Raw genomic sequence first — 26,003 nt, 5'->3', positions numbered from 1 at the left:
ACACCCATAATCTGTTGAACCCTATACATTCTGGAACTTTTAATTCTCCTAGACGGCACTCACCATTTATAGGTCATACGTCAGGTGCTCACCAAATCATATGCATACACTGTCCAAAGAAAGCACTCACGGCTCCAAGTCGTTCAAAAAGACAACGTACTTTATTGCTCCACACTCGTATCAACGCGTTTCGGTCCACTAGGGACCGTCGTCAGGAACTTTTACATATAAACATGCAAAAGAGATGGGATTGATCAATGCACATTCTCATGTCCCCTGTTTTATAAGCAATTAGTATCTATGTAAGTGTATTTTCAAAAACAGGGGTTTTTAGATAGAATATTTTGATTACAAAATTGACAAGCCACCGTACAACATCAAGGTAAACCCCATATGGTGGTTCATATACTGTACTGCTACACTGCTATGTATTCATCAGGGCTGTTAAAAATAGATGAAGAAAATGTATGCATTTTGATTTAATATTGGAGAAATAAAAGGGTCGAACATCTAGTAGAAGAGCAAAATGTTTCAATATAAATGGATAAAAGTTACATGGTAGTGAACCAAGCTATTTTTGATAATGTCCCTATAAAAGCTGTTGCAATAATAGGCATTTTAAAACTTAATAATGTAACCTGCAATGGATAACGTTGGGTCGCATTTAAGATGTTTTCCTTCAAACTGTAATCCAGTTAATTAAAGAATAAATAGATGGATTTATCCATCACTTAGTATAGCGACATTACAATTTCTTTATTAACAATATATATATTGCAAAATTCATTAAATATGTAATAATATGCTTTGTATCGCTCCTGTTTTCACAGCTTCTGTTAGAATTAGTGCTCATTGGGAATAATAATGAGAATGCCAAGGTATTTATGTATTTTTCTCTCTGTTTCAATTTCTTAAGTAAGGAACTTGTCACATTTGTTATGCAAATTTCTTTTCACTGCATATAATTTCCACAATACGTGAAAATGCTTTTTCGAACGCCTTGAAGATTTTTTTTTGCTTTTAAATATTAACATTTTATCCTTGAAAGCTGCCTGCCTTTCAAAGAAGCGAACATAAGAGCTGTATAATTGCTCTCTTTTCATGGAGGTGAAAGAATCAATGAAACATTTAAACCATTTGATGAAAAAAAAAAATAAGAACAGTACTTTTTTTGAAAACAAAGCACTTGTATGCATTAAGCGCACCTAAGTATGCAATTAGATAGAAAATACATGCCATCCACTTAATAAGTGCCCATTTGGAGTAAGTTTTATTGTACGGTGGTTTCAAAGCCCTACTTTAATGAGGGGAATTGATTTTACATTTACATGGGATATAGTATAAATACATAAAAAAATAGACTCAATAATAGGGGCAACATAGGCATGCTGTATTTTGCCAGCTCTGTATCATGCCTAAACATTCATGCTTATTTCATTGACAATGCAACAGTCAGGTTTTAGAAGGCAATAAACATCATTTAAAAGACATGAGGACTATACTTGCTGTAAATGGCTTTTCTTGCAAGGTTTGCTTTTATCCTCATGCTGGAATATGGTTGCCCTTGTGTACTAATAAGTGGATTCATTAATGCTCTGTATTAGTGCAACATTAATTGCAGGTTGGTAGATGGTTTCTGCTAAGGTACTAAATGGCTCAGATGGTCTGCAGGATAGACATAGACTAAAAATCATGCAAAATGTGTTTCCTGTATGGTCAAGACATTTTTTCATGACACATTGAGACTGGTTTAATAGTTAGTTGTCTCTTGTGCAGTAAGATTGCCTAGCTTTTCTTTGGTTTACCGATAAAGTCAGTTGTTGGGATAATTTTAGCAGAGGAGCAGTGCCAACATCTATACTATACTACTATACAATATCTATACTAATACTACGTTTTAGATGTTTCTGTCTCTATAGTCCAAGGAACTAAAGGTACAAAGTTAAAACCAGGGTTCCCCAGACTTTTTAATCCATGTGCCACATTGAAATGGAAAAAAAAATTGGAGAGCAACACAAACATTTTAGAATGTAAGCTTTTGCGAGCAGGGCCCTCCCCCTAGTGTCTCTGCTCTTCATCCAATGTAACTGCAAACCATTTTTGTGAATTGTTTATATGTACATGTTAACTGTTATGTCTTTTGTACCCCTCTATTCTGTAAAGCGATGCATAAATTCATGGGGCTATATAAATAATAATAATAATAATAAACATGCAAAAATATCCCGGAAGTGCCAACTATAGGCTGTGATTGGCTATTGGTAGCCCCTACATGGACTGGCAGCCTACATAAGACTCTGTTTGGCAGTACACATTTATGCCAGGAATTTAAAAATAAGCACCTGATTTGAGGTCCCTGAGAGCAACATCCAATAAGTTGGCAAGCAACACATTTTCTTTGGTTTACCAATAAAGTCAGTTGTTGGGATAATTTTAGCAGAGGAGCAGTGCCAATATCTATACTATACTACTATACAATATCTATACTAATACTAAGTTTTAGATGTTTCTGTCAGTTTGCAGTAACTGTAATTTGTGGCACTGTATCTCTGGGGTGATAGGCTGGGTTTAATGCTCTATGGTCCAAGGAACTAAAAGTACAAAGTTAAAACCAGGGTTCCCCAGACTTTTTAATCCATGTGCCACATTGAAATGGAAAAAAAAATTGGAGAGCAACACAAACATTTTAGAATGTAAGATCTTGCGAGCAGGGCCCTCCCCCTAGTGTCTCCGATCCTCATCCAATGTAACTGCAAACCATTTTTGTGAATTGTTTATATGTACATGTTAACTGTTATGTCTTTTGTACCCCTCTATTCTGTAAAGCGATGCGTAAATTCATGGGGCTATATAAATAATAATAATAATAATAAACATGCAAAAATATCCCGGAAGTACCAATTATAGGCTGTGATTGGCTATTGGTAGCCCCTACATGGACTGGCAGCCTACATAAGACTCTGTTTGGCAGTACACATTTATGCCAGGAATTTAAAAATAAGCACCTGATTTGAGGTCCCTGAGAGCAACATCCAATAAGTTGGCAAGCAACACATTTTCATGTGATAAACATTTTTCTCATTGAATTGCATCTGGAAAAATCTGGAATTGAATTAGGAGATAAGCTTTTCTTGTCAAATTAAATCTGGCTGATAATATCACAAGTTAATAATACTGAGGATGTGTTTTTATTTTTCAAGACTTTATATATTAATTATAATACTGCTTCTCTTTATTAAACTAATATTAAACCTTATATTTCATATATACTGCAGTATTCTGGGATTTGTAGTCCAACAGTTGGCTGAAATAACACCGCTTAATTATATTGCCACCTTTAAAGGGATGGTTCACCTTATAAATAAATGTGTATGTGGAATTCTCTTAACTAAACAAGCAGTTTTCTAATATACATGCATTACCAAAAACAAAAGGCTTATGAGATATGAACTCGCAAATATGCAATGGACTGTAATATGCCTCTTCAAGAATCTTTGCAAGGCAGGGGATCACCTACTCCCTTTCTTAGTCCTCCTAAGTGCGTCTTTAATCACACATAGTTTGGGTGCTGCCTTCTTCAAGCACTGATTCGGTTCAGTGACTAGAAATATATATGACTGAAGAGGCACAGGGACAGCGCATTAGTGCTTTAAGCAGGCAGTGCCCAAAATACGTCATAAAACACACACTTAAGAGGAATGAGAAGGGGTGGTTTCCTGCATTGGAAACGTATTGGAGAACAGTTTTTGAAGAATTTGTGATTTCTTAACTCCCAAGCCATTTATTTTTGGTAATACAAAATATATATATTGATAACATGCTTGCTATGAGGAGAGATTGTGGAGAGAAGTGGAATTCAATGTACAAATTTTATTATCAAGGTGATCTACTACTACAGCTCCTAGAATGCTTTAACCCTAGATAATATGTTGGAGTACACTGGAACTCGTAGCTCAGCAAAATCTGAGTAAAGTGTGGTTGAGCAAAAGTGTCTAGATACCCTTTAAGTGGGATTTATTTTGGCATTTACGTTTTATCTCAAAGAGTCTGACATCAAATATCTTTACCATATGGGAGTTGTTTTATAATGGCAGAGTCAGAAAACAATTGCTTTGTGGCTTGGCTCTATTTTTCTACAACACTGTGTGATTAAAGTGAGCATATTGGTTAGATCAAACAATGATTCATGTATTCATGAGTGCTGCTTCTCTGAGTTCTCTACAATGTATTTCCTCCTATTGACCTGTTTTGTATCATTCTTCTGTACTTCCTGTACACTGATTGCTCATTATACCTACAAGTGTTTTCATTCACTGCAGCTCTCCATGCTGGAGCATTGTTTCTGGCTCACATCCAATTTATTTACTGGTCAGCCAGTATATGTGTCTTTATATTATTCATTTTCAGTTGACAACATTGATTTCATATTCATCTTTGCCCTGTTAAATTTATTTGCCGTTACATGTCACTTAACAAGAAAATCCCAAATCTGACATGAATATAGCTTCACCAATTCATGTATGCGCATCATGCAGATAATAGTCCCTAATAGCACTTAGGGCAGAGAATCTTTTTACCTGAGGATGGTTAAGCTGAAAGCCAATACTTTCCTGTTTACTTCCTCTATATAAGTGATTTTTAGATTGTACAATGTTTATCTATTTGAATAAAATTTGAAACAAGGAAATTTAGGTCAACAATTTTATCCTGGATTTTTGCTGAGGTATGGTAGGGGGACAAGATGTTGAATCAAACCCACAAAGTCTGAAAAAACATTGGGTTAACCATACTTTACTCATATTTTGATGACAAGTTCTAGTATACTCCAACATTCTCAGGGAGGCGTACTTATTAATTTTTGAATTTGTGTAATTTTTGGATTTTTTCCTATTTCGATTAACCTCAAATTAAAAAAAAATTAAATGTTACCTTATTTCTTAAAAATCCAAATTAAAAAAAGGATTGAATTAATTCATAAAAAAACCTGAATTTGTAATTTTCAAGTTTAATGGGTTGAAAAGCTCAAACCAAATTTGAAAAACTCGAACAATTTGAAGTGACTAAATAGTTCAAACTTAAACTAGATAAGTTTCCATTGACTTCTACATGCCAAAGTTTGGGGGGTTTTGCATTTTTTTCACTTAATAAATATTTAAAAAATTCAAGTTTTTCTAATCATTATTCAAATTCAAAAAAACGCAAAAGAAAACGTGCAGGGAAAAAAAGCAATGTTGATAAATATGGCTCCAACTGGGATCCCCAACCTTTCTTACTCGTGAGCCACAGTCAAATGGAAAAAGACTTTGAGAGCAACACAAGCACCATAAAAGTTCATGGAGGTGCCAAATAAGGGCTAAGATTGGCTATTAGGTAGCCTCTATGCACACTATCAGCTTACAGGAGGCTTTATTTGGAAGTAAATCCTGTTTTTATTCAACCTAAATTTGCCACCAAGTCAGGAATTCAAAAATAACTACCTGGCTTGGGGGCACTGAGAGCAACATCCAAGCTAAGGGGTTGGTGAACAACATGTTGCTCACGAGTCACTGTGTTAGAGCATGGTGCTGCTTACCAATCTATACTTGGCAGGCCTTGTATACCTATTATCATTTTGTGAGAGTATAACTATCCTGTACATTACAGCCCCCCCCCACTCAGTCCCACATTCATGGCTGGACACCTTAACACACAAAGGAGCAGCTCTAGGCCCAAGATAATTGTTGAAACCAAGATTATACCCAATGGCCTTTTTGTACTGTTACCAGGAAACAATTTCAGTTTTGTTGATGGAACCATAAATCATTTGTTTCCTTCATCTGTAATATTCCATGTATTTGTTGCAAAACTCCCTATCAAATGTTTTTTTATATTAGAATATCAGGAATTATATCTAATATCATATTTAATTACATTAGAGACTGAGTAAATTATATTTTTTTAAGAAAAAAGCATCCCTAAACAAGATGTTAGGCACTTAAATATGTGCATGTTTCTTTCACTAGTACACGTGTACATACGTGGGTTCTTATTTTATTAGTTACATCCTAGTGTTTCTAAAATGAAAAGCGAAATGAACATAACAGCGCATAATTAGGCAGTTTTTTTCATTAAGCTAATTTTGCACCTGGTACCTGCAGGAATATCGCTGCAGCACTTGAAAAATGACTTCAGTGGTGTAGAGCGCTATGAAGATTTATCCCAGAGATGATTTTATTGCATGGTTACCCAAAGCAATTAAATCAATAAATCTTAACTGTCAGGAATGTTGGCTGCATGCCAGGTGTAAATGAAATGCGTGGATATCCATAAATAGGATTCCTGACAACTCATTTCTAGAATTATTTAGCATTTTGGACCTTTAACGTCTGCATTACAGTTATCCAATTATCTAATTTTGAGAAACATTGATTTTAAAACAGAATGTACAAAATGGAATTTTCCAGGCAAACTTGCTTCACGTACTTAATGGATATTGTCAAGGTCTTAAAAATCAGGTTAACTCTTCATTTAAATTTTAATTTTACTACTGTCTTTATCATTTCGACCCTGCATGGACATGCAATGTGTGGGACAATTATTTCAAGATCAGGTAGAAGATAAGGTAGAATGTGCCTGCTCTCAGCTAATAGAGATCAGGTTCCTCCACTATTATAATCTATATTATTCTAATGCAAAGTATAAAATATAAATCCCCGCTAACCTTCACAACCCTGCACTAACCTGTACATCACTTCTATTCTCTTGTTTCTTCATTTCTGGGTCACTTCAATTCCTTTCAGAGACGCCCATGTTTTTTTTTTTTTTTAAACAACTGCATCTGCATCCACTACCCCCTGCAACTTCATCCATGAATTACTCTGTAAGAGACTCTACTTCAGCCTCTTCAATGCCAAAACTGATATTCTACCTCTTGGAATGATAGCATGGTAATTACTTCAGTCCTGGAACTTATGGACCAATGCCCCCATTGACTAAGAGCACAGCGGCATTTATTAACCTTCTGTTTATGTCTATAAAATATGTAAGCTCTTTGGGGCAGGGAGTTCCTTTCCCCTGTGTTTCAACACATGACATTATTATTATGACATGGGGGAGATTTATCAACGTTAAAATTTGATTTTTCTTCACTATTCACTATTTTTTTTCGCCAATCACCCCTGTCGAATACTGATCACGGAGCCCTAGTCCTCTTTGTGAGCCTTGCCCACCAGCTTCCTCCACTACCTACAGCGACAAGTAGGGCCCAACAGGACTGAGGCCCACCAGAATTTCTCCCGGTGTTTGAGTAGGCCAGTCTGACCCTGGTTATTTTGCTTTTTAGAGATTAAGGAGCTTCAATTATCCTCAACAACTTATCAGAGCTGAAATGTCTGTTTACAAGTTACCTACATCAGTAATGGTGATTTTTCTCAGTAAACAATTTGCTATAATTAGATGTTACAAATAGTATAATGATATTTGTTTGGATGTGATTGGGGACAACCATAGATATAGATTTTTTTTTATAAGTTTAAGTGAAATTATATAAGAACCAGCCTGTCACAGGTTCCTTGCCCACCAGCTTCCTCCACTACCTACACCGACAAGTAGGGCCCAACAGGACTGAGGCCCACCAGAATTTCTCCCGGTGTTTGAGTAGGCCAGTCTGACCCTGGTTATTTTGCTTTTTAGAGATTAAGGAGCTTCAATTATCCTCAACAACTTATCAGAGCTGAAATATGGATTTTTTTTTATAAGTTTAAGTGAAATTATATAAGATCCAGGAATATGCCTGTCACAGGCAAAAAATAGATAACAAAAGTAAAAAAGAACATAGGTACGCATCAAAGCATGGAGAAATCAGTAGAAAGTATAATACTGCAGGACATGTGTCAATTTCATTTCAGTTTGCTACTATACATACATTATGGTAATGTATACAATTTTGGATTATCGTTCAGGCCATATATGTCAAACACAAGGCCCAGGGGCCAAATCCGGCCCACCTGGCTGTTTTATGTGGCCCTTGGTGAGTGTGTCTGACATCCAGCCTGATCACTTTCCATTTTCCTCACATAGTAACTAAGACTAAGGGGTATATTTATCATGCTGTGTGGAGTGAAGCATCAGTAATGTTGCCCAAGGCATCCAATCAGTAATCAGTAGCAAAGCATCTATTGGCTGCTATGAGCAATATCACCGGTAATGTCTTACTCCACTTTTTACACATTGTGATAAATATACCCCTTAGTATCTTACTAAGTATATTGATAAAAAATTTGGCCCGCGACTTAGCCTGTGTTTTAGATTTTGGCCCCCTTATGTGATTGAGTTTGACACCCCTGGTTTAGGCAATGGGTCCATAATTGCCACAACATATTGTAATTACTAATTTAAGCTCACATAATAAATTTTCTTATATTCTGCATTTGCTTTAAGTTTCTGTGAGAAGGAGCTGGGCTTTTCCAGTACTTAGCTAATACATTTCTGACATCTGTTCTGTTTCTGGCATCTGTTCTGTGTCCCAGTGTGGTACCCTCAAAACCCAGACCTAGTAGAGCAAATGCTGCATTTGATTTATATTCCTGTTAGTAATTTGTGTGATCATCAGAGCAATACTCTACTCCAAAGTGAGGTTATAATTGGACATGTATGCCATATATCTAACATATTGGTTCTGCTGCTACACTTCCTCCAGCATTGATCAGTAGCATTATAAAACATTTTGTTTAACCTAGTGGGGGCATAATACCAGGCATAAAAGATTGAAACTGGCTGTTTTCAATATGCATGGCACAAAGGTAGATATGGAATATTTTAGCAACACTGCATTACAACTTTGTTCTGCAAGTTCTACAGTGCCTGCAGCCTTGCACACTTGGGGGCCCATTTACTAGGGTTCTTTGAGAAAAGTTACAATTTTTTTTTCAAAGTTTAATGTTTTTCTAAATTTATGTATTTGTATTTGGTAGTATATGATTGTTTCATTTTTTCACCAAAAAATTTGAGAATTTTTAAAAAACTCATGAACGCTTGACATTTAAGCTGCCAAGACCCATTGATTCCTATGGAGGCTTAGAATAGTAGAGAAATAGAATAGTCAGTGACAACCTGTCCTTGACACATTTTCAAGAGAAAGTTAATCCCATCATTGTTTCTATTTCATACATTTTCAAGGGGAAATTAATCCCATAGTTTTCTATTTCACACAGTTTCAAGTGAAACTTAAACATTATTGTTTTCCAAGAATGAGCACCAATGCCCTTGTTTGGAAAAAAAAGAGGATTCATGGAAATGAACAGCCAACACGATTCATGATTATGATTCATGATTAATGGCTATAATTTCGAAAACTTCATAAAACTTTTACCAGAACTCTCAAATATTTGGAGAAACTTTCATACGATCAACTTACAAATTATCGTGACTTTTTTTTCTCTAAAACCATGAATGCCAAGTAATTTATTTAAAAAAAAGTAAGGATAAAAAAAGGCAGAAAAAAATGCAAAGAAGAAATTTTTTTTTTTAAAGTTGCACAAATGAAAGTATCAAACCCCCCAAAGCCAAAAAAGATCTTCCTGTTGTAAAAAGGACACCTGCCATTGACTTCTACACGACCTCAACAGCTTTTAGATGGTTTATTTTTACTTTCAGATTTGGTGCAGCTTTGTTGCATAATACATTTTTCATGATTTGTATTTCTTTGCGTAAAAATATGATTTAGTATGGGACAAAACTGTAACAAATCTGAACTGAAAAATACACCTTCTAAAAGCTGTCAAGGTCATGTAGCAGGTTTTCTTTTTTCAGAGGTGGTTCAGGGTTTTTTAATCCTTTCATTTGTGTGACAATACAAAAATGTCATGTCTCACGTTTTTCCTTGTTTTCTGTGTTTTTTTTCCAGTGTGTTTTAATAAATCACTTGGCATTCATAGTTTTAGAGAAAAATCTCTTTATTGTGGTTTAAAAAGCTCTAAAACCATGAAAATGAGAATGTTGTTTATAATAAATAAAGTACCCCCTGCCATGAAATATAAGGGTATTAAAAATCACCTCAGAGTTCTGTGTTCAAGGTTTTTAATCCTATTTGTACATTCATAACAGTATAAATATGTATATTTTTATGTCTAAAGAACTGAATTTGGACAGTTATGTACAATAGCGTGTGCAATTTAAAATGTCAATGAGCCAGTCTTGATAGATCATTTTAATTTACTTGTGGGCTTATCAGTTTTCGAGTTTGTGAATTCGAGTTTGTTTTTCTAAATCAAATAAACTTGTGTAATTAAAAAATTATGTTTACAAACATAAATAAAACTCAAATATATTTGACTGAAAACATGGCTTGACTTTGCCTAGTACAACCCCCTTTGACTTTTATAGAAACTTTTGCACTTAATAAATACCACACCTTCAAGTTTTGGAACCATAATTCAAATTCAAGTTTTTTTTAAGTACAGAATCATGAAAAAAAAATTAAACTTGAACATTAATAAACCTCCCCCTTAGTTCCACTATAGAATAATGTGAGAGTGCATATACATACATACACATAGAAAATGCGTAAAAATAGAAACAAGGTGCCAATATTTTAATAAAAATTTTATTTGAGCATTTTTTTTAAATAATCTGTTGTTCTGGCAGCATATTTAATCCCTCTATGAGAGAAACAGACATACCAGTTTCGACAACATTATCAGCATTATTTATACATAGAACATTGTAATTTAAAAAAAAAATGAGCTTGATCCCTTCTCGGTCAAAAGAGCCATCAACGTCACGCTTTGCGCCATAGTTTTGGCCCCTCTGGTAGTTTAGGGAGCTGAACCATTTTTAGTATTTGAAACGTTAACGCACCCCAGCCTAAAAACAGTTAAATGTTTATACATAGGTATTACAGGAATTATATTTCCTCAGGAATAAAATGTAAACCAAAGAAGGCAAAAATTGTGCAACACATTAAAAATACAATGCAAATCAGGCAGATTACAATTTTTATACATTGAAAGCATAAAAAAAAAAAAGATTCCCAAACACTTTAACTATACAACATGAAATTTGCTCAAACATTATAACAGTTAAGGTCTGTACAAAACATTTTAACTTACGAAACCTTTACAAATAATAACATGCTCATTAAAACAAAGATACCTTGTGGAATTACAAGAATGTATATGGGTTCAGCTAGAAAAACAAAAAGATTGTTGTTTTTTATTGAAATACATTAATGGAGGCAAAAAAAGTAACAATAGAAATGAGACAAATAACACTTTCATAAATAAAAACACCTTTAATCCTTAAAAGATGGAGGTTGCGATACTGATGTGTAAATGATTTGAGTGTATCACCAAAGACACATGTAGAAAATCACTTATAGATAGGTGTTTGGGGAGTTTTAGTATTGGAAGAATTATCTTCTCTTCCCTTAAATAAACACTGTATGCCCCTAAGCTTGAATATAGTTGAATACATTGAATGCGATTGCATGTACAGAATGTTTTTGGTCATTTTAAAAGAACTACAAAATCACTTTTCCTAAATGTATTTATTATTCATACAAAAACGATGACGCTGCCACATGGCTTTTAGAGAAGTTTCAAGAGAATTTACTTAAAGTGGAAGCATGCTCTCACTTTAGGTACCGTATGATAGAAAATGGTATTATTCCACCTGCCAAAGGCCATAAAAAAAGCCCGTAGGAATTACGGAACCATGAAACTTTAGGTTGGATATACAGAGATGCACATTATGTTTTGGGATTGATTTTAGTAAACATCTGTAAATATTTAGTTCATTTTCATGATTTCAATCCATTTGATCTCTATTTGAGATCCAAACACATACCCAAACGCATGGTGAACTTTGATATCCATAACAGAACATACATTTGTGTTACAGCACACACCCTAGCTCCACTAATATTCAAATAGAGGCTCAAAGGTGTAGAATGAATCCTATGGGCAAAAAAAGCAGCCATCTGAACATAGACAATCCCTTATATATTCTAAACTGTACATTTCCATTAAGATACTGGCAAATATTTAACATTCAATAACTACAAATGTTTCATCTCTTTAACTTCTGATAGTAGGCATTTCCAACAAAGAGAAGTTTGGCATATGTCTTACAATAGATTGTTAGTTTATGTTACATACACTGGAGCTCATTTAAAAGGGTGTGGGGTCATTGTACACAGCTGCTACACAACTGTGCATACTTTGGTTCTGCAGGCCACTTTCTAAGCCTAGACCCAATATGGACATAGAAAAAAACAACATACTACCTGCCATGGTTACCCCATCTAAACATTCCAGACTTACATTCCAGCTTTCTGTATGTGGTTAGCAGGGTTGAAAACCTGGTCTTCCCCTAAGGAATGAGGAACAGAGACCATCTGTATGGTGTATAAGTCATAGAATGTCTGTATGTTCCACCTGGAGATTAATGCACAGTAAAGCTGTCATATTTAGCAAATACTTCCGCTAACCATGCTTGTTAAATCATTCAACTTTCTAAAAACATAGACAATACCTGGCCCTCAATTAAATATATTTCTTACTAAATGTTTAACTCGTAGTATTTAACAACTAACACTCAATAGTATTGCTTTTAGGGGGATGTTTTACTTGATTTCATGATTGTAACATTTTATGGTTAATTATCAAATGGTGTTTAGTACTTAATTGTGAAGTGGGGAGCAGAATCTATCCCCTTTTTTCTCATATTACATTTTTGCTTTGACAATTTTAAGGGTTACCAGCACCCTTGTCACAATTTGTTAGCTTATTGGGGATGTTTAATACTATGATGAGTAACACTGTTTCAATATTTTATTTCCCTAGCACAAACCTATTTTGAGGCCACCTTTCTAAAATACATATGGCTAAAATAGAAATGTTTATGTTGCAAAATAAAGATTGCAGGGGTCTATCAGAGGAAAGATTAATGTACAATTTGCATTTTTTGGGGGGGGGGGGAATCACCCAATACTCTCTTGGTCTAGAGCAGGAAACCTTTCTTACTCGTGAGCCACAGTCAAATGTAAAAAGAGAGCAACACAAGCATCATAAAAGTTCATGGAGGTGCCAAATAAGGGCTAAGATTGGCTATTAGGTAGCCTCTATGCACACTATTAGCTTACAAAAATAACTATCTGGTTTGGGGGGCACTGAGAGCAACATCCAAGGGGTTGCCCCTGAGCCACTGGTTGGGGAAAACTTGTCTAGAGACTTATTCTAGACCTCAGACCCAGACCTCAGACAGACTATCCTTAGCATTCCAGCATCTCTCAGCAAATGCTAGAGTCAAGCCTTTCCTATCCATTCTCACTAAATGAAACAGGAATTAGTGTGTACTAATGCTAATTTCACTAATTTAAAAGCAGTACATTAAGAACTATGTAATTAAAAGTCCACAAACTATATAAAACTGTAAGTATACTTGTTTTGGCCATATATGGCAGCATATTCATTGTGGTTGAAATAGACATTAAAACATTCACAGATATATGTAAGCAAAGCTTCCATACTGTCCAGAAAAATATATACTTGAAATTGCATGTACATCATTTTGGATCAAATAGGCCCAGCTAGAAATAGACAATAGATAATGAAAAAAATCCAAAACATATACCTAGGAAGCGGGTTCAGTTTACAATATGTAAATATTATTCAAGATTTCATTACTTTTAAAACCCCCCACTCCCTTCATAAAAATAACCAGAGCATTAGTATTGCCTTTGAGATGTTCCAGTAGAATGCATATATATATGGCCCATTGGGAGCAATTGTTAATTTTACAATTACACAAGCTACACAAGGTATTTCCAGCTGGCAGATTTTAAGCTGTTTTTGGACAACTTTCTGGTTCTGGTTGCCAAATGCAGCAAAGAAAGCAGGGCACCAAGAGTTGGAGGATTAAAGATTAATTAAGACTGACCTATGGCTATGAGCACCTTTTCAGTTGAATAACATTTATAAAGCACATCTCTTTTCTTCAAACTATTTGTGCCTATTTTTTATCATGTATGGCAAAAGTGTCGCCAACTTTCCATTTATTTTTCCTTTCCCCTTTGCTGCATAGACCTAGACATCTGTTTGGAGCTACCAAAAAGCACATAGCTTACATGGTTTTAACTTTAACATATTCTCTGAAAGCCAAGGGGCCAGGAAGCAGGGAAGAATGTTGGAATTTACTTTATTATAACTATCTTTGTTTTTGTTCAACCTCTAATAAATTATCCCTCTGATCACTTAAATGCTACCAGCTTCATTTTTGTTATCGGTAAGTTCTGAAATGTAGGAATAGTGAAAAAAAAGTTCAGTATTTCTTTGGTAAGTACACATTTAAATGTTTTTCTTGCAGAAAAAAACTAAACCTCATCACCTACAAAAAAAAAGTACTATATCTCTCGATAAATATAGTAAGAAATGAAGGTTTCAATTAATTCATCTGCCATGAAAGGTACCTGGACTCACTATGACAACATTTATATGAATAACATTTATGGGCTTATTTATCAATTCTCGAGTTTGTTTTTCTAAATAAACTTGCATATCGAATGCTTGCTTCTTTATTAAAAAAAGGAAAACTAGTTTAAATAAAAAACTTGAATACCTTGAATTTTTGAGTTTACAAATCTGAAATACTTTGAAAATATGGCTTGACTTTGCCTAGGACAACTCCCATTGATTTGGGGTTTTTTGCACTTAATAAATACCAGACATTCAAGTTTTTGAACCATAACTCTAATTGTTAGTTAAAAAAAATCAAACTTGAACATTGATAAATCACCCCCTTATTCACAATGAATAATAAAAGACATTCTTATTAAAAAAATAAGTTACTAAAGGGCTAATAAATAATTTCATTAACATATAAAAAAGGCATACAAGTCTATTTTTTGGCTAGGAACCTAATAACAAACTACTGTGTTGTTGATTTATTTCAGAAATATCTGGAATGTAAATAAAAATGAAAGTTTTACAATATACTGTTAAGAAAAAGAGTGACTTCTTAGCAAAGTTGAGCCAACCCAGTACAAGATCGGTCGCCCCAGGTCACCTTCATATTCTGACTGTAAAGACCTACGGCAGGCAGGCCTGAATTATTATAATAAATATATAATGTATTTTGTTCCTCAGTATAGTCAGCTTTGAGACTTTTAGAAATAGATATGATAATCATGGCTTAGGCTTAGCTTATACTATCTCATTGGATTTTAATGCAATCTAAAAATTGCCCGTCATTTCTCTGAAGGTACAGTTGTAAAGCTGTTTCCAACAAGCATAATTCATGTGTGCAATGTCAGCTATAATCTTTTAATATAAAACTGGCACATCCATCACAAACTAATGCAAGCTACGTCTGAGGCAGTTTTACCTTCTCGGCAAGTACACACTCGTATAAATACTTCTGAGCATTTGAGGCTTCCATGACGATAATGTGATTTGTCATGATTGTGCTTAGACTTTGTGCACTAATATTTACGATATTATATGGGGAGGTTTTATTAAAATTTAGAATTGACTACAAAAAAATCCCCATTGCTACAGCTAAAGCAGTGCACTATTTGAAATCCCCTTAGGAAGGAAAAGACTAAAATAACTGAATTTAAACATTTTTACTGCTCAACAGTGGATTACAGTCTGAATTACACTAACATTATACTCTTGGAAATGTCTGGTTGTCAGTGTAATTGTCTATTTCCAAATATATCAGCAAAAACATTGCAGTCGCTCAGATGTAAGTTCTACTTAGTACTGATGGCACCAACTGAACCACTGATGGCCCCTAAAGGAAATGGACAAATATTAAGGCTGTCACATATTTTAGCCATCTAAACATGAAGGTATTTTTATGTATTTTTCTATAGAATACCCATATATCTGGAAACCATTTCTGCTGATATCCTTATCTCTGTACAGTATACTGTTACCTTGCCCTGGTAATGATGGGTTTGTTTTAGAAACTGTACTATAGTTTATATAAATACGCTGCCGTGTAGCCATGTGGCAGCCATTCAACTTGAAGAGGACAAGAAGCATTGTGCTTCATAGCAGATAACAGCCTGCATAGAATACAATGGCTTCTACACAGAAAGATAAAAAGAGGTCAATTGCCATTCATAGCTCTCTACAGAACTATAAAACAGGACATTTGTTGCCAAGAAATAGTATATTTGTAGGTGCTCGATCAATAGATAAAAACTTTAAAGGGGCATTTACTAAAGCACAATTTTTTAAGTTTGGGTTTTTTGTTGCCAAAAACGTGATTTTGTCACAGAAAAAAAAAATCCAAATTTGCCACAATTTACCAGCGACAATACGACAGCTACAGCCTGTTGAAATCACATAAAAGTTAATGATATGATGTCCTTTTAATAATTGGAGGATTGTTCTTTGCTTCATGGTTTTAGAGGTTTTTGTGTGACAATAAACAAGTCACGGTTATCCTTTGATGAAAAAGTTGTGGTTTTTGCAATTTTCCCAACTTTTTTTTCATTTGTGCTTTTTCAGTTAGGGCCTTTTTAAAAAATGACTGCCATGGAAATTAGTTTTTTTGTGGTTTCAAAAAAATATAAACCAGAAAATTGAGTTCCGTTAAATTCCCCTCTCTCCCAAACATTAAAATGTTTTTTTTTTTACATTTTAGACATTACTGGTTCTTTAATATAACCTCATCAATCCCTGTTACCAGAATGTGCCCTATCATGAAAACTATGACTTGCCATCTAAATAAATGCCCATATTCTGTTTTCTATAGCCACCCATGGGAGAATAAAAGCTGCAAGATATATCAAGAAATATCCTGGATGTTGTGTCTCTCAGCACCATATTGTACATCACCCTAACCCTGCCTAGTGATCTGTTTTAAAAAAGGTTTTGAAATATATATATTGTATGTCAAAAGGTGTTGGTGAGTACACTAGCATGTGTCTCTGTTAGAGATGTATTGAATCCAGGATTCGGTTTGGGATTCAGGCCTTACTCAGCTTCGGCTGAACCAAATCCTTTTTGTCACATAAACACAGAAGTTCTTTAACCCTTCCATAACCTAATTTACATATGTAAATTAGGATTCAGTTCGATATTTGACGGAATCCTTTAAGAAGAATTTGGGGTTCAGCCAAATTCGAAAATAGTGGATTCGTGCATCACTAGTCTCTTTGTTTTTAAAACTTGCCTCCAAGCCAGAGATTTAAAAATGGGCTGTGAGGCCACTGGGAGCAATATTAAAGGAGGTGGTAAGCAACATGTTGCTCACGAGCCACTGGTTGGGGATCACTGTTATATGTACTGCATCTCATCAAACTTCAGTAACTATATTATTAAAAGGCCCTTAAAAGCTCAATCTACTGAGTCCAAAAACATGTTTTTATCATCTAATAACCTTGTTGCACGAACATCATTGTCTGTGCTTTCATGTTAAAGTAGTTAATACATGAACAAAATAAATATTACTTGTGTTGAACATGATTCTGCCTTCTCTATGAAATGAAAAAAAAAATATATATACACATTTTCTTTAGTTCTTAGCAAGCTCTAATATATCATTGTTTGGTCGTTATCCTTAATATCTCCACCTCCCTCCCCCTCAAATCTGAAGAGTTCATTTAAATGAAGATAATGAGGTTTGTTTAAAAAAAAACTACCTTATTATTAGTTGTAGCCTGTGTCTCAGGTCTACAGATAAACAGGGATTCAGTATACAGCAGGGGTTAACTAGAAATGTTAATTTGATTTGTGTCTTCTCCCCATCTTACAATTGCTTGGAAGAAAAGAAAACAGAAAGTGCTTTCAATATCAATGTTATGAACTGATCACTGTAAGAAATAGAAACAATCCATGTGGCAGAAAGTATTTCCAACACTAGCTTGGTCCTTTCAACTCATTTTGATTACTGGCATATATTGTCTCTGTTTACTGGCAATTACCATTTTGGGGCAAATATATTGTTTTCCATAAAAAACTGTGGTATCAGAATTAGCATAATGTGTCTTAATGAAATAGAGTCAGAAAATGTCAATTGTACTGTTAAAGGGACAGTATACACCTAAAAACACCTTTGCTAAAAACTAGCACATTAAATAGGACTTGTGTTAAAATTAGATTCTGCCTAGTGTTTCAATTAAAAAAAATCCATATTTTCCCATTTTGCCATTCTAAAGCACTAATTTAAAAGTTGGGCTAAGTAAAAGTGAAGTGAAAGTGACTTTATATCCTTATTTAGTGCCAGAAGTATCAGAAATCATAGATATTTCTTAATTATACCAATAGACAAAATATATGTTCAGCACAAGCCCTATTAATTCAGCTCAGGTTGAAAAGGGGTGTATACTGTCCCTTTAATCCCATTTACTGTTTTACTACGTGAGGATAAAAAGGAAAATGTCAGCTTTGCTTTATGAAATGTTTTATGACATGCAAGTGTTACTAGTTTTTAACAACGACCCAAAATAAAAATTTCAAACATCTGAGTGTAATTTCTTACTTCCCAACTATCCCTACATATAAAATGCTATATTTGCATGTATCAAAAATCTTTTTCATTCCAGCTAATAAAGGTTTACCCCCACTACAAATCCTTCTCTGGAAAAAAGGCTGAAATATAGTTATATTTTACATGACATTCTTAGGAATTTTCCAGAGAAATTAAGGGTTAAGGCATGCATAAATGCTGCTTTACAAAGAACAGATTATATTTTCTACTAACCACAGTAAAATACAACACATATACTGAATATTGGCATAAGGTGTATGCAAAAATTGGTGCTTTGCTGCAGAACGGCACTTAACTGGAAAATATGGAGACATTCTGGACACCCTAGGCACATGAATAACAACTGACATTAATACAGAATTAAAAAAGAGAAAAAGTATCCACTTCAGAATGTTTTTATGCCTTTGCGAACAATTCCAGATGTTATAAAAATGAAAAATAAATGCTTTTCTCAGGATTAGGTAAAAAGAACATTACAAACACTATTGCAGTTTATACTAAAAATACTCACAGAATGACCATCTGGTCACAGAGCTTGTCGCCTGCTTAGTATCTACAGTATAAGAGCACTGTATAAGAGTTCTTGGAACATGGTGAAGCTGCCAAATATAGTCAGCTGACCTGACTGAAAGCTAGGGGATCACAGGGCACCCCATGCACGTGTATTGCAAATGATCCCACACACCAAATACATTCATTAGCCAAGTAGATTTTTTTTAACCATACATATAAAATGTGATCATTTCCAAATTGGTTTTGATCATATGAAATACTTGATCTCACAACACACAAAAAGTATTGTGGCCCATTTAGTTGCTAAATGATCTTCCCATATCTGGCCAAGGTAATCGACCAGAACAAGTTACCTCTCTATTCTAACCCAAAGGAAGAGGGCTAAGGAACTAGGATGACATGTTATGCCTTTCTGGTCAACAATTCAAACCACTTCATAGCCCTAAATTGTAATATGGCTTTACCAACACTTAAATAAGCAGAGAATTAAACAGCAGATGGATGCTAATAACTCATCTACTCATTCCATTTCCCTTTCATTGTATTTGATGATTTCTACATAAACATCACAATGTTGGCACTTAAATCCCAAACCATTTTTATGGTAATTGTTTTATACAGATGCCCAAAACACATACATTTTAAGGAAGTGGATTAGGAGTCAGTGGGACCTTATATAAACTATAAACACTGCACTGTCAATGCCTACAGATCCACCATTATCCCTTTCAAGCTACTGGGAGTTTACTGTACAAAACAACTTCCCAACATGATAGTAACTTGCAATAAAAAAAACCTAATACACAGAATAGGATCATGGTATTGCACCTCACAACAACACTGGGCATAACCTATATAGGAGCATATAGTACAATAACAAAGTGGTCTTGATACAAATCACCTCATTAGTATCACCTTATTAGTATTCCACTTGGTTTTCTAAAGTGGGCCAAGCACAACATTATTCAAATAATAATTTAGAAGGCAGTTTATTTTTTTATAAAGTCTGACTATTGCAACCAAACCTCAAACATGAGCTCTTGTACATCCTCACCCCCTTCACACTGGCTTTAAGAAGAACACTTATCATTTAAAATATTCTCTTAACAATATATTCAAAGAAAGTTGGTGCTTCCATAAAGCAGAGAACCAGTGTATATACTGTAAGATGGTTTACATTGGGTATTATGTATAAAATGAGCCACCTTTCTTTACATTGGCATAAAAATACTTGCTGGTATTTGAACTCTTCACAAGTATCTATCTTAACATTTTGATTGAATAAGCAATGAATTTAATGGAGTTTCAGTTATGTATCTCCATAATGCCAATGATTAGACACAATAGGATGTTTAAATAAAATAAAAAATGGATGTGATTTAAGTGCATCCTTAGGCAGTAGCTGGGACTCCTTACTTGGAAGTTACATGCATCAGATGAATTTATTTAAAATATTTATAAAGGGCTGACATACAATTTTCCATAGCACCATGGCTGACTACATAACAGACAGTGACGAAAGGGGGATTAAAGGGGAACTATTGCAAAAATGTAATAAAAGCTATGCCTCATGGAAATATGAAACTTCCTAAATATAATCAATTAAAACTGATGTACTGTTTCCGAAATAGTCACGTTACCCTTCACTCTCCCCCATACAGCAAACTGCTTTCTTAACTCTCGACTTTTGCAGAAGTCGGGGTCAGATTTTGATTGAAAGGTAATTCTAATACATCTTTTAGGAGGGCTACCTTTCTTAGCAGATAACTCAAATAACCAAAGCAACTGACTTTGGCACAAATCTTGTATGTAGAAAAACAGGATTTTAGCTAAAGCAAGTTATTTTAAGAGTGAGCTCTCATACATCTTCTAAGCAGAGGGCACAACCCCCCAAAGGATGTATTAGATTTAAACCTGACTCCACCTACTGCAAAAAGAGAGCATGAATAGAGACAGATGCTGAGAGGGGGAGAGAACCTTATTTATTTCAGAAACAGGACAGAGTTATTAATTAATTATATTTATAAAGTTTCGTATTTCAGTCAGTTGAATCTTGTATTACATTTTTATTTTTGTGATAGATCCCTTTTAGTAGGTACATCTATATCTCCCTGGGGAATACAATTCCTGTGCAATCGTTAAGTATAAAATAACTGTTCAGTTAATCACTAAACAAGCAAAACTGAATGGAATTGTGTGCACCGGCCACTTAAACACTGTGGTCACTGAAGTAATCAATACTGGTTTGCATTTAAAAACAAAGTAAAACAAACACAGCCTCTCATAACAGATTCATATACTGCTTCCTAAAACCTCACCCCTGTTGTCAGGACAAGGGCATGTTTAGAGCCAACCACAAAAGCGCATAGTGGGTTTGGTTGATGATAAATCCTAATGCACCCACTTGGGCTCCTATCAGCATAAAGGGAACTGGTTTTGGAAAGTTTCACTCAAATTGTCAATACTAATTTATGGGTGTCATTAACTAACAATGGACTAATTTAAACTAGTGCATTAACCCATGCCAAACAATCAAATGTTTGCTTTTATTATTCTTACTGCCCCTAGTTGAACATGGCCAATCATTGTTAGGCTGTTATGGGTTACTGTCAAAGTGCAAATTTGGTAGTAAGTGAAACAGTAACAGGTATGATACCATTGGACAATCAATGAGGTAGCATGCCCAATCAATGGAAATACTATGTTAGAAGTTCATAGAATGAACTCCATACTGTGGTATGGACAGTTGCACTAGAGCAAAAATGGAAGATATGCCCATAATGACAAATAAAGCACAGCTTAGGCCAGTTAGGGCTGCCAGACAGAAAGAGTTAAGGCTTGTTGCCTAACCAAAATTGTCTTTATATTTTTTCTGTATTACAAAAGTAGCAGTAGCAGCTCCTGAGAAATCAAGATATGCAATAAACCACAAGCAAAATATATCTACAAACACTGAGCATTCCTGTAATAGGCAAATGGCAATGTGTGCTCTCTGATAGTAAAGCCATGAATTTAAGAAATAGATTAAAAAAAAAATCTGAATAGCGTTCCTTAACATCAATTTTCTTAAGTCCCTAAAGTCCCTGCAATTTTCTATGCTCGCATCCAGTAATGGTAAGCTGTAACTTACCCTATTACAGGTTGTTCTGATCGGGTGCAAAAAGCATGTTTGGTTTCTGTAATGACATTTTGAGGTAAATTAAAAATGTATGACTGCTTCAAAATTTCAGCTATTTTTGGTGGCTGTTTTAGAGGTAGCCAATGACATATTCCTATTATTTGGAAGCAAGGGTACATAACAAATAATCTATGAGATGAATCTGTTGTCTTGAGTTAAAAAGGCCCAACATGAGGTGTAAAGCTATACCGGCATATAAGTACAACAAAGACAAAGACTAGTTAAATAATTTTAAATACATTTTTTGTCCCTAAATTGCCAGCTGTAATGGTTTGGTTGCTTATGAAAGCATAGTCCATTAATATCAGTGATCATTATGAGGATCATCTTGCAACCCGTTCTCTTGAAAAAGGTCACAAGTAGAGAAGGTTAAACCATAATTTCATTTTACCCCATCATACAACAATGGACCTAACACCAGTGGTGTCTTTTTATAATACTGTATATCCAAAATGTCTCTGCAAGCTTCTCTTAATTTAAAGGAGCAGACGCTCTACTTCAAGGTACCCCTGGATAACAAAATTATCGCCCCTAACCATTAGAAATAGTTTGCTTCTGATCACTGACTGGGCAAAGAAAAACATACTGTATAACAGGCTTGTACATTTTCCTATAAATAAACCAGACATGGAAGAATATCTTAATATGTGCATAGTACGTTCCTTTCCTAAGAATTTGTGTTTGCACATAGACTGCAGTGCCATATAGCTTGCCTAAGCATAATTATTTTAAGATTAAACATTAAATATTGAACTCGTTTGGGAGTACAATTGCATTTAATTATTTTAGCCAGTATTCTGATATGGTCGTTTAGTATAAAAAAAAGAATAATACACATACAATAGCTCTAAGATTTCCAAATCTGCAGTAATTCTGTTAAAAGAATTTATCCTTCCAATGTATTTGTGATTTTTCTTCTTCTAGTTTTTTTTATCAGTTTTATCTCACCTCTTGAAGCAAAATGGCCACTCCCACACATGTGCAAATACCATACAAAGAGAAGGAATGTTCTGGTGCACAGTGGGGCCTATTTACCAACATAGGTGATAAATTACACCAGTGCACATACCAGTACAATCATCTATTTTGTTTGGATCAGCGGAAAGTCATAAATGGCTATGGATACAGCACTGGTGCAGTTTAACAGTTAAGGTGGTAAATTAGCCTCCGCATGTTATGCCAACATGTTTTACTGCAAATGGAAGACACATCTACTTTATAAAATGACAAGCTCCTGGCCCTCTCAGACACTCAGGGTTACAACTCCCAGTTGGATGCTGGTAGTTACAGTCAATGATAGCTGAAGGACTAGGAGGTTGACAAACTGCTATAAAGCACAGGAAAACTAATGGAGCAAATTAACTCGATAATGAATTGTTTAATGATTGTCACTTAAGCTTTTGATACAAAGGGAGGTTAATGGCAGCTACTTGTAGCTAGCTGTAAAATAGATTTCATTGATTAAGGTAGACTTTTATTCCCCCACAGGAAAAAGACACCCTATTTTTAGACTGCTACAAGTAACTGCTATCAACCTTCCTCTGTGGCATAAGCCTTAATCGGTCTAAATAGAGGAAAGACTGGTTAACATATCTGAATCCCCTTTCGTTTCTTATGATAAACCCTTTTTTACTGCCAAGGGACTAGCAACAAAATGCTATTTCAAGAGACCATCACCATAATTCCATATCAGTTCCATATAAGATCTTTACCATATCACATACTCTGGCATAATTATGAGACAATTGTTATTATGTCAACATTATTTACATCAGTCCTATAATTAAAGGAAAAGTGTATTAAGTTTGGCAGCACAGAGTTATAAATTAAAACAGGTAATCACTGGGCCAAAGAAAGATTATAAAATTATCCTCACCACATATTAACCTGCTGGACTATTGATAAACTGGGTGATCTGCACATGTTTTCGTGATGGTAGTATGATATGTCCTACATTCTCTTCAACTGCATGAAGGTCATGTGCCAAACCCCAGGTGTCTACCCTTATTATCCTATTATTTTTCCTTGTTTTACAAGTTACAGGTGCTTCAACTAATCAAGGACCTTTTTCATTCATAGCATTGAACTTTTCCTAATGATACAATATTTGATAAGTATCCCAATTAAAGTGTTTTTAGAAAACACTCCCAAACTGAAGACGTTTTGTTCCAAATCTTCACAAAGTGCATTCTGTTAAAGGCAGTGAAGACTAAAACAACATCTGTTAAAAAAAAAAAGTATTGTTTCATAAAGCACATAGGAATAAAAGATCCCCAAGACGCAAGGCATATTGAAAGGAGCAGAGTAGCTAATTCTACTAGTGAGCTGCCATTTCTGTTGACTTAATATCCACTTCCAACAGACAAAATATTAAAAATGAAGTCAAGGAGATGAGTGGATTTCTACCAGTAATCGTCCATGCGCTGGCAGCGTTAGAATGAATGGAAGGAACGGGGGTAGAGCACTCTACAACAAGTGAGATTCTATGCGCAACCAGTGAAGTCCTTGACGAACATAACGGACCAGGTAGGTCATAGAGCTGTGTTGTGTTAAAGGCTCCATCACTGTATCAAGGTCTTGAAAGAACTCTGTGAAATAAAAAAGACGGTTAATTATACATGACCTTGGGGGAAAACAACACAGTTGAATGTAATTAGGTTAGCAGCAATTAGATGCTCAGAAGATAAGATTTGTCATCTGATCAATGGATGCAACAGGTTGTCATATGGCTTGGAAACATAAACAGCTACACTTTGTATGCAAGCAAACCTCTTGGCCCATAGGCCATATAATCAGATCAGTAGTATTTAGCTATTCACAAGTGGACAAATATCATATGAACCACTCTTTCTGCTAAAGGCCCAAAAATTTGCATTATTAACCACAGCTTAATTCATATAGTATGTCCACGAGTGTCAAGATTTATAACTTAAAGAAAAGATATCCACTCACAGAATTATACAGTTCTCTTATTGGCAATATGTATTCCTCACTGTAAACCCTTGAAATGGACTAAAGCCTCTCTCTGACCAAAAATTAGAGGTGTAAGAGAATGTTAGATATTATAGTAAGAATTCATTTCATCTGCATTTACTCTTTCAATAAAAGATTGTTTTTTAACATCGTAATGCTGGGGCTCAAGGTCCCACACACCCACGTCTATTAAATACCCATGATTATAGTATTTATACTCATAAAGATTTTTGGGTTGAATCAAATGTTAATTTACTATGTTACTAACTACGAAAATATACTTTTTAACTGACAGTTACAAAGAGTCAAATTAGGGACATGAATAAATAATTACATGCAATTCAGTTAGAAAGTGATATGAGCATTTCTCATCAGTATAAATGGACATTTTCCAAAAAGATTTATTCGAAAAGTGCATGTCTTCATTTTTAGAGGGGTTAGAATTTTCTTCTGTAATAATATTTTCTTGCCCAGATATTGCCGCACTGTGTAAATTAGACTAAAGAACCTGTCTGAGGATGATGGGAATTGTAGTGCAAAGCTGAACAAAGCAAAGCAAACTACATTTAATAACAATAATGCACACTGTAACTTTCACTGTAACACAAAACTCAAGGTGTACATTACAGTAATAATATATTTTAATTAATACCAAGCAAGATATTTAGCACTATAACACACTGTGCTAATTACTATATTCATAATATTTCAGTTTAACATCAAAACACCCTACTGTGGAAATGCTTCTAGCTTTGAACGGAAATTTTAACAATTGTGCATAATGCCTATAATTATGTCATTAATAAGATGCAGTTTGAGATTAAGCTAGTTTCAATGATTTTTTTTTCTACGTTGTTAA

The 26,003-nt window shown here is 34.6% G+C and overlaps 1 protein-coding gene across 1 annotated transcript in view; it reads right to left on the bottom strand.

Annotated features, from left to right (window-relative positions):
- Positions 1-14,704: 14,704 nt before the first annotated feature.
- The window catches only part of aff2 (AF4/FMR2 family member 2), a 332,688-nt gene continuing 321,389 nt past the window's right edge, over positions 14,705-26,003 (bottom strand). Inside the window, exon 21 of the mRNA XM_002934547.5 lies at positions 14,705-24,759. Coding sequence (XP_002934593.2) covers positions 24,638-24,759 — 122 coding nt within the window. The 3' untranslated portion in view covers positions 14,705-24,637. The remainder of the gene's footprint in view (positions 24,760-26,003) is intronic.

This window comes from Xenopus tropicalis, chromosome 8 (assembly GCF_000004195.4).
Source record: "Xenopus tropicalis strain Nigerian chromosome 8, UCB_Xtro_10.0, whole genome shotgun sequence".
Lineage (NCBI taxonomy): Eukaryota > Metazoa > Chordata > Amphibia > Anura > Pipidae > Xenopus > Xenopus tropicalis.
Note: the sequence above shows the minus strand (reverse complement) of the source record. Positions and strands in the feature narration are given on the sequence as shown.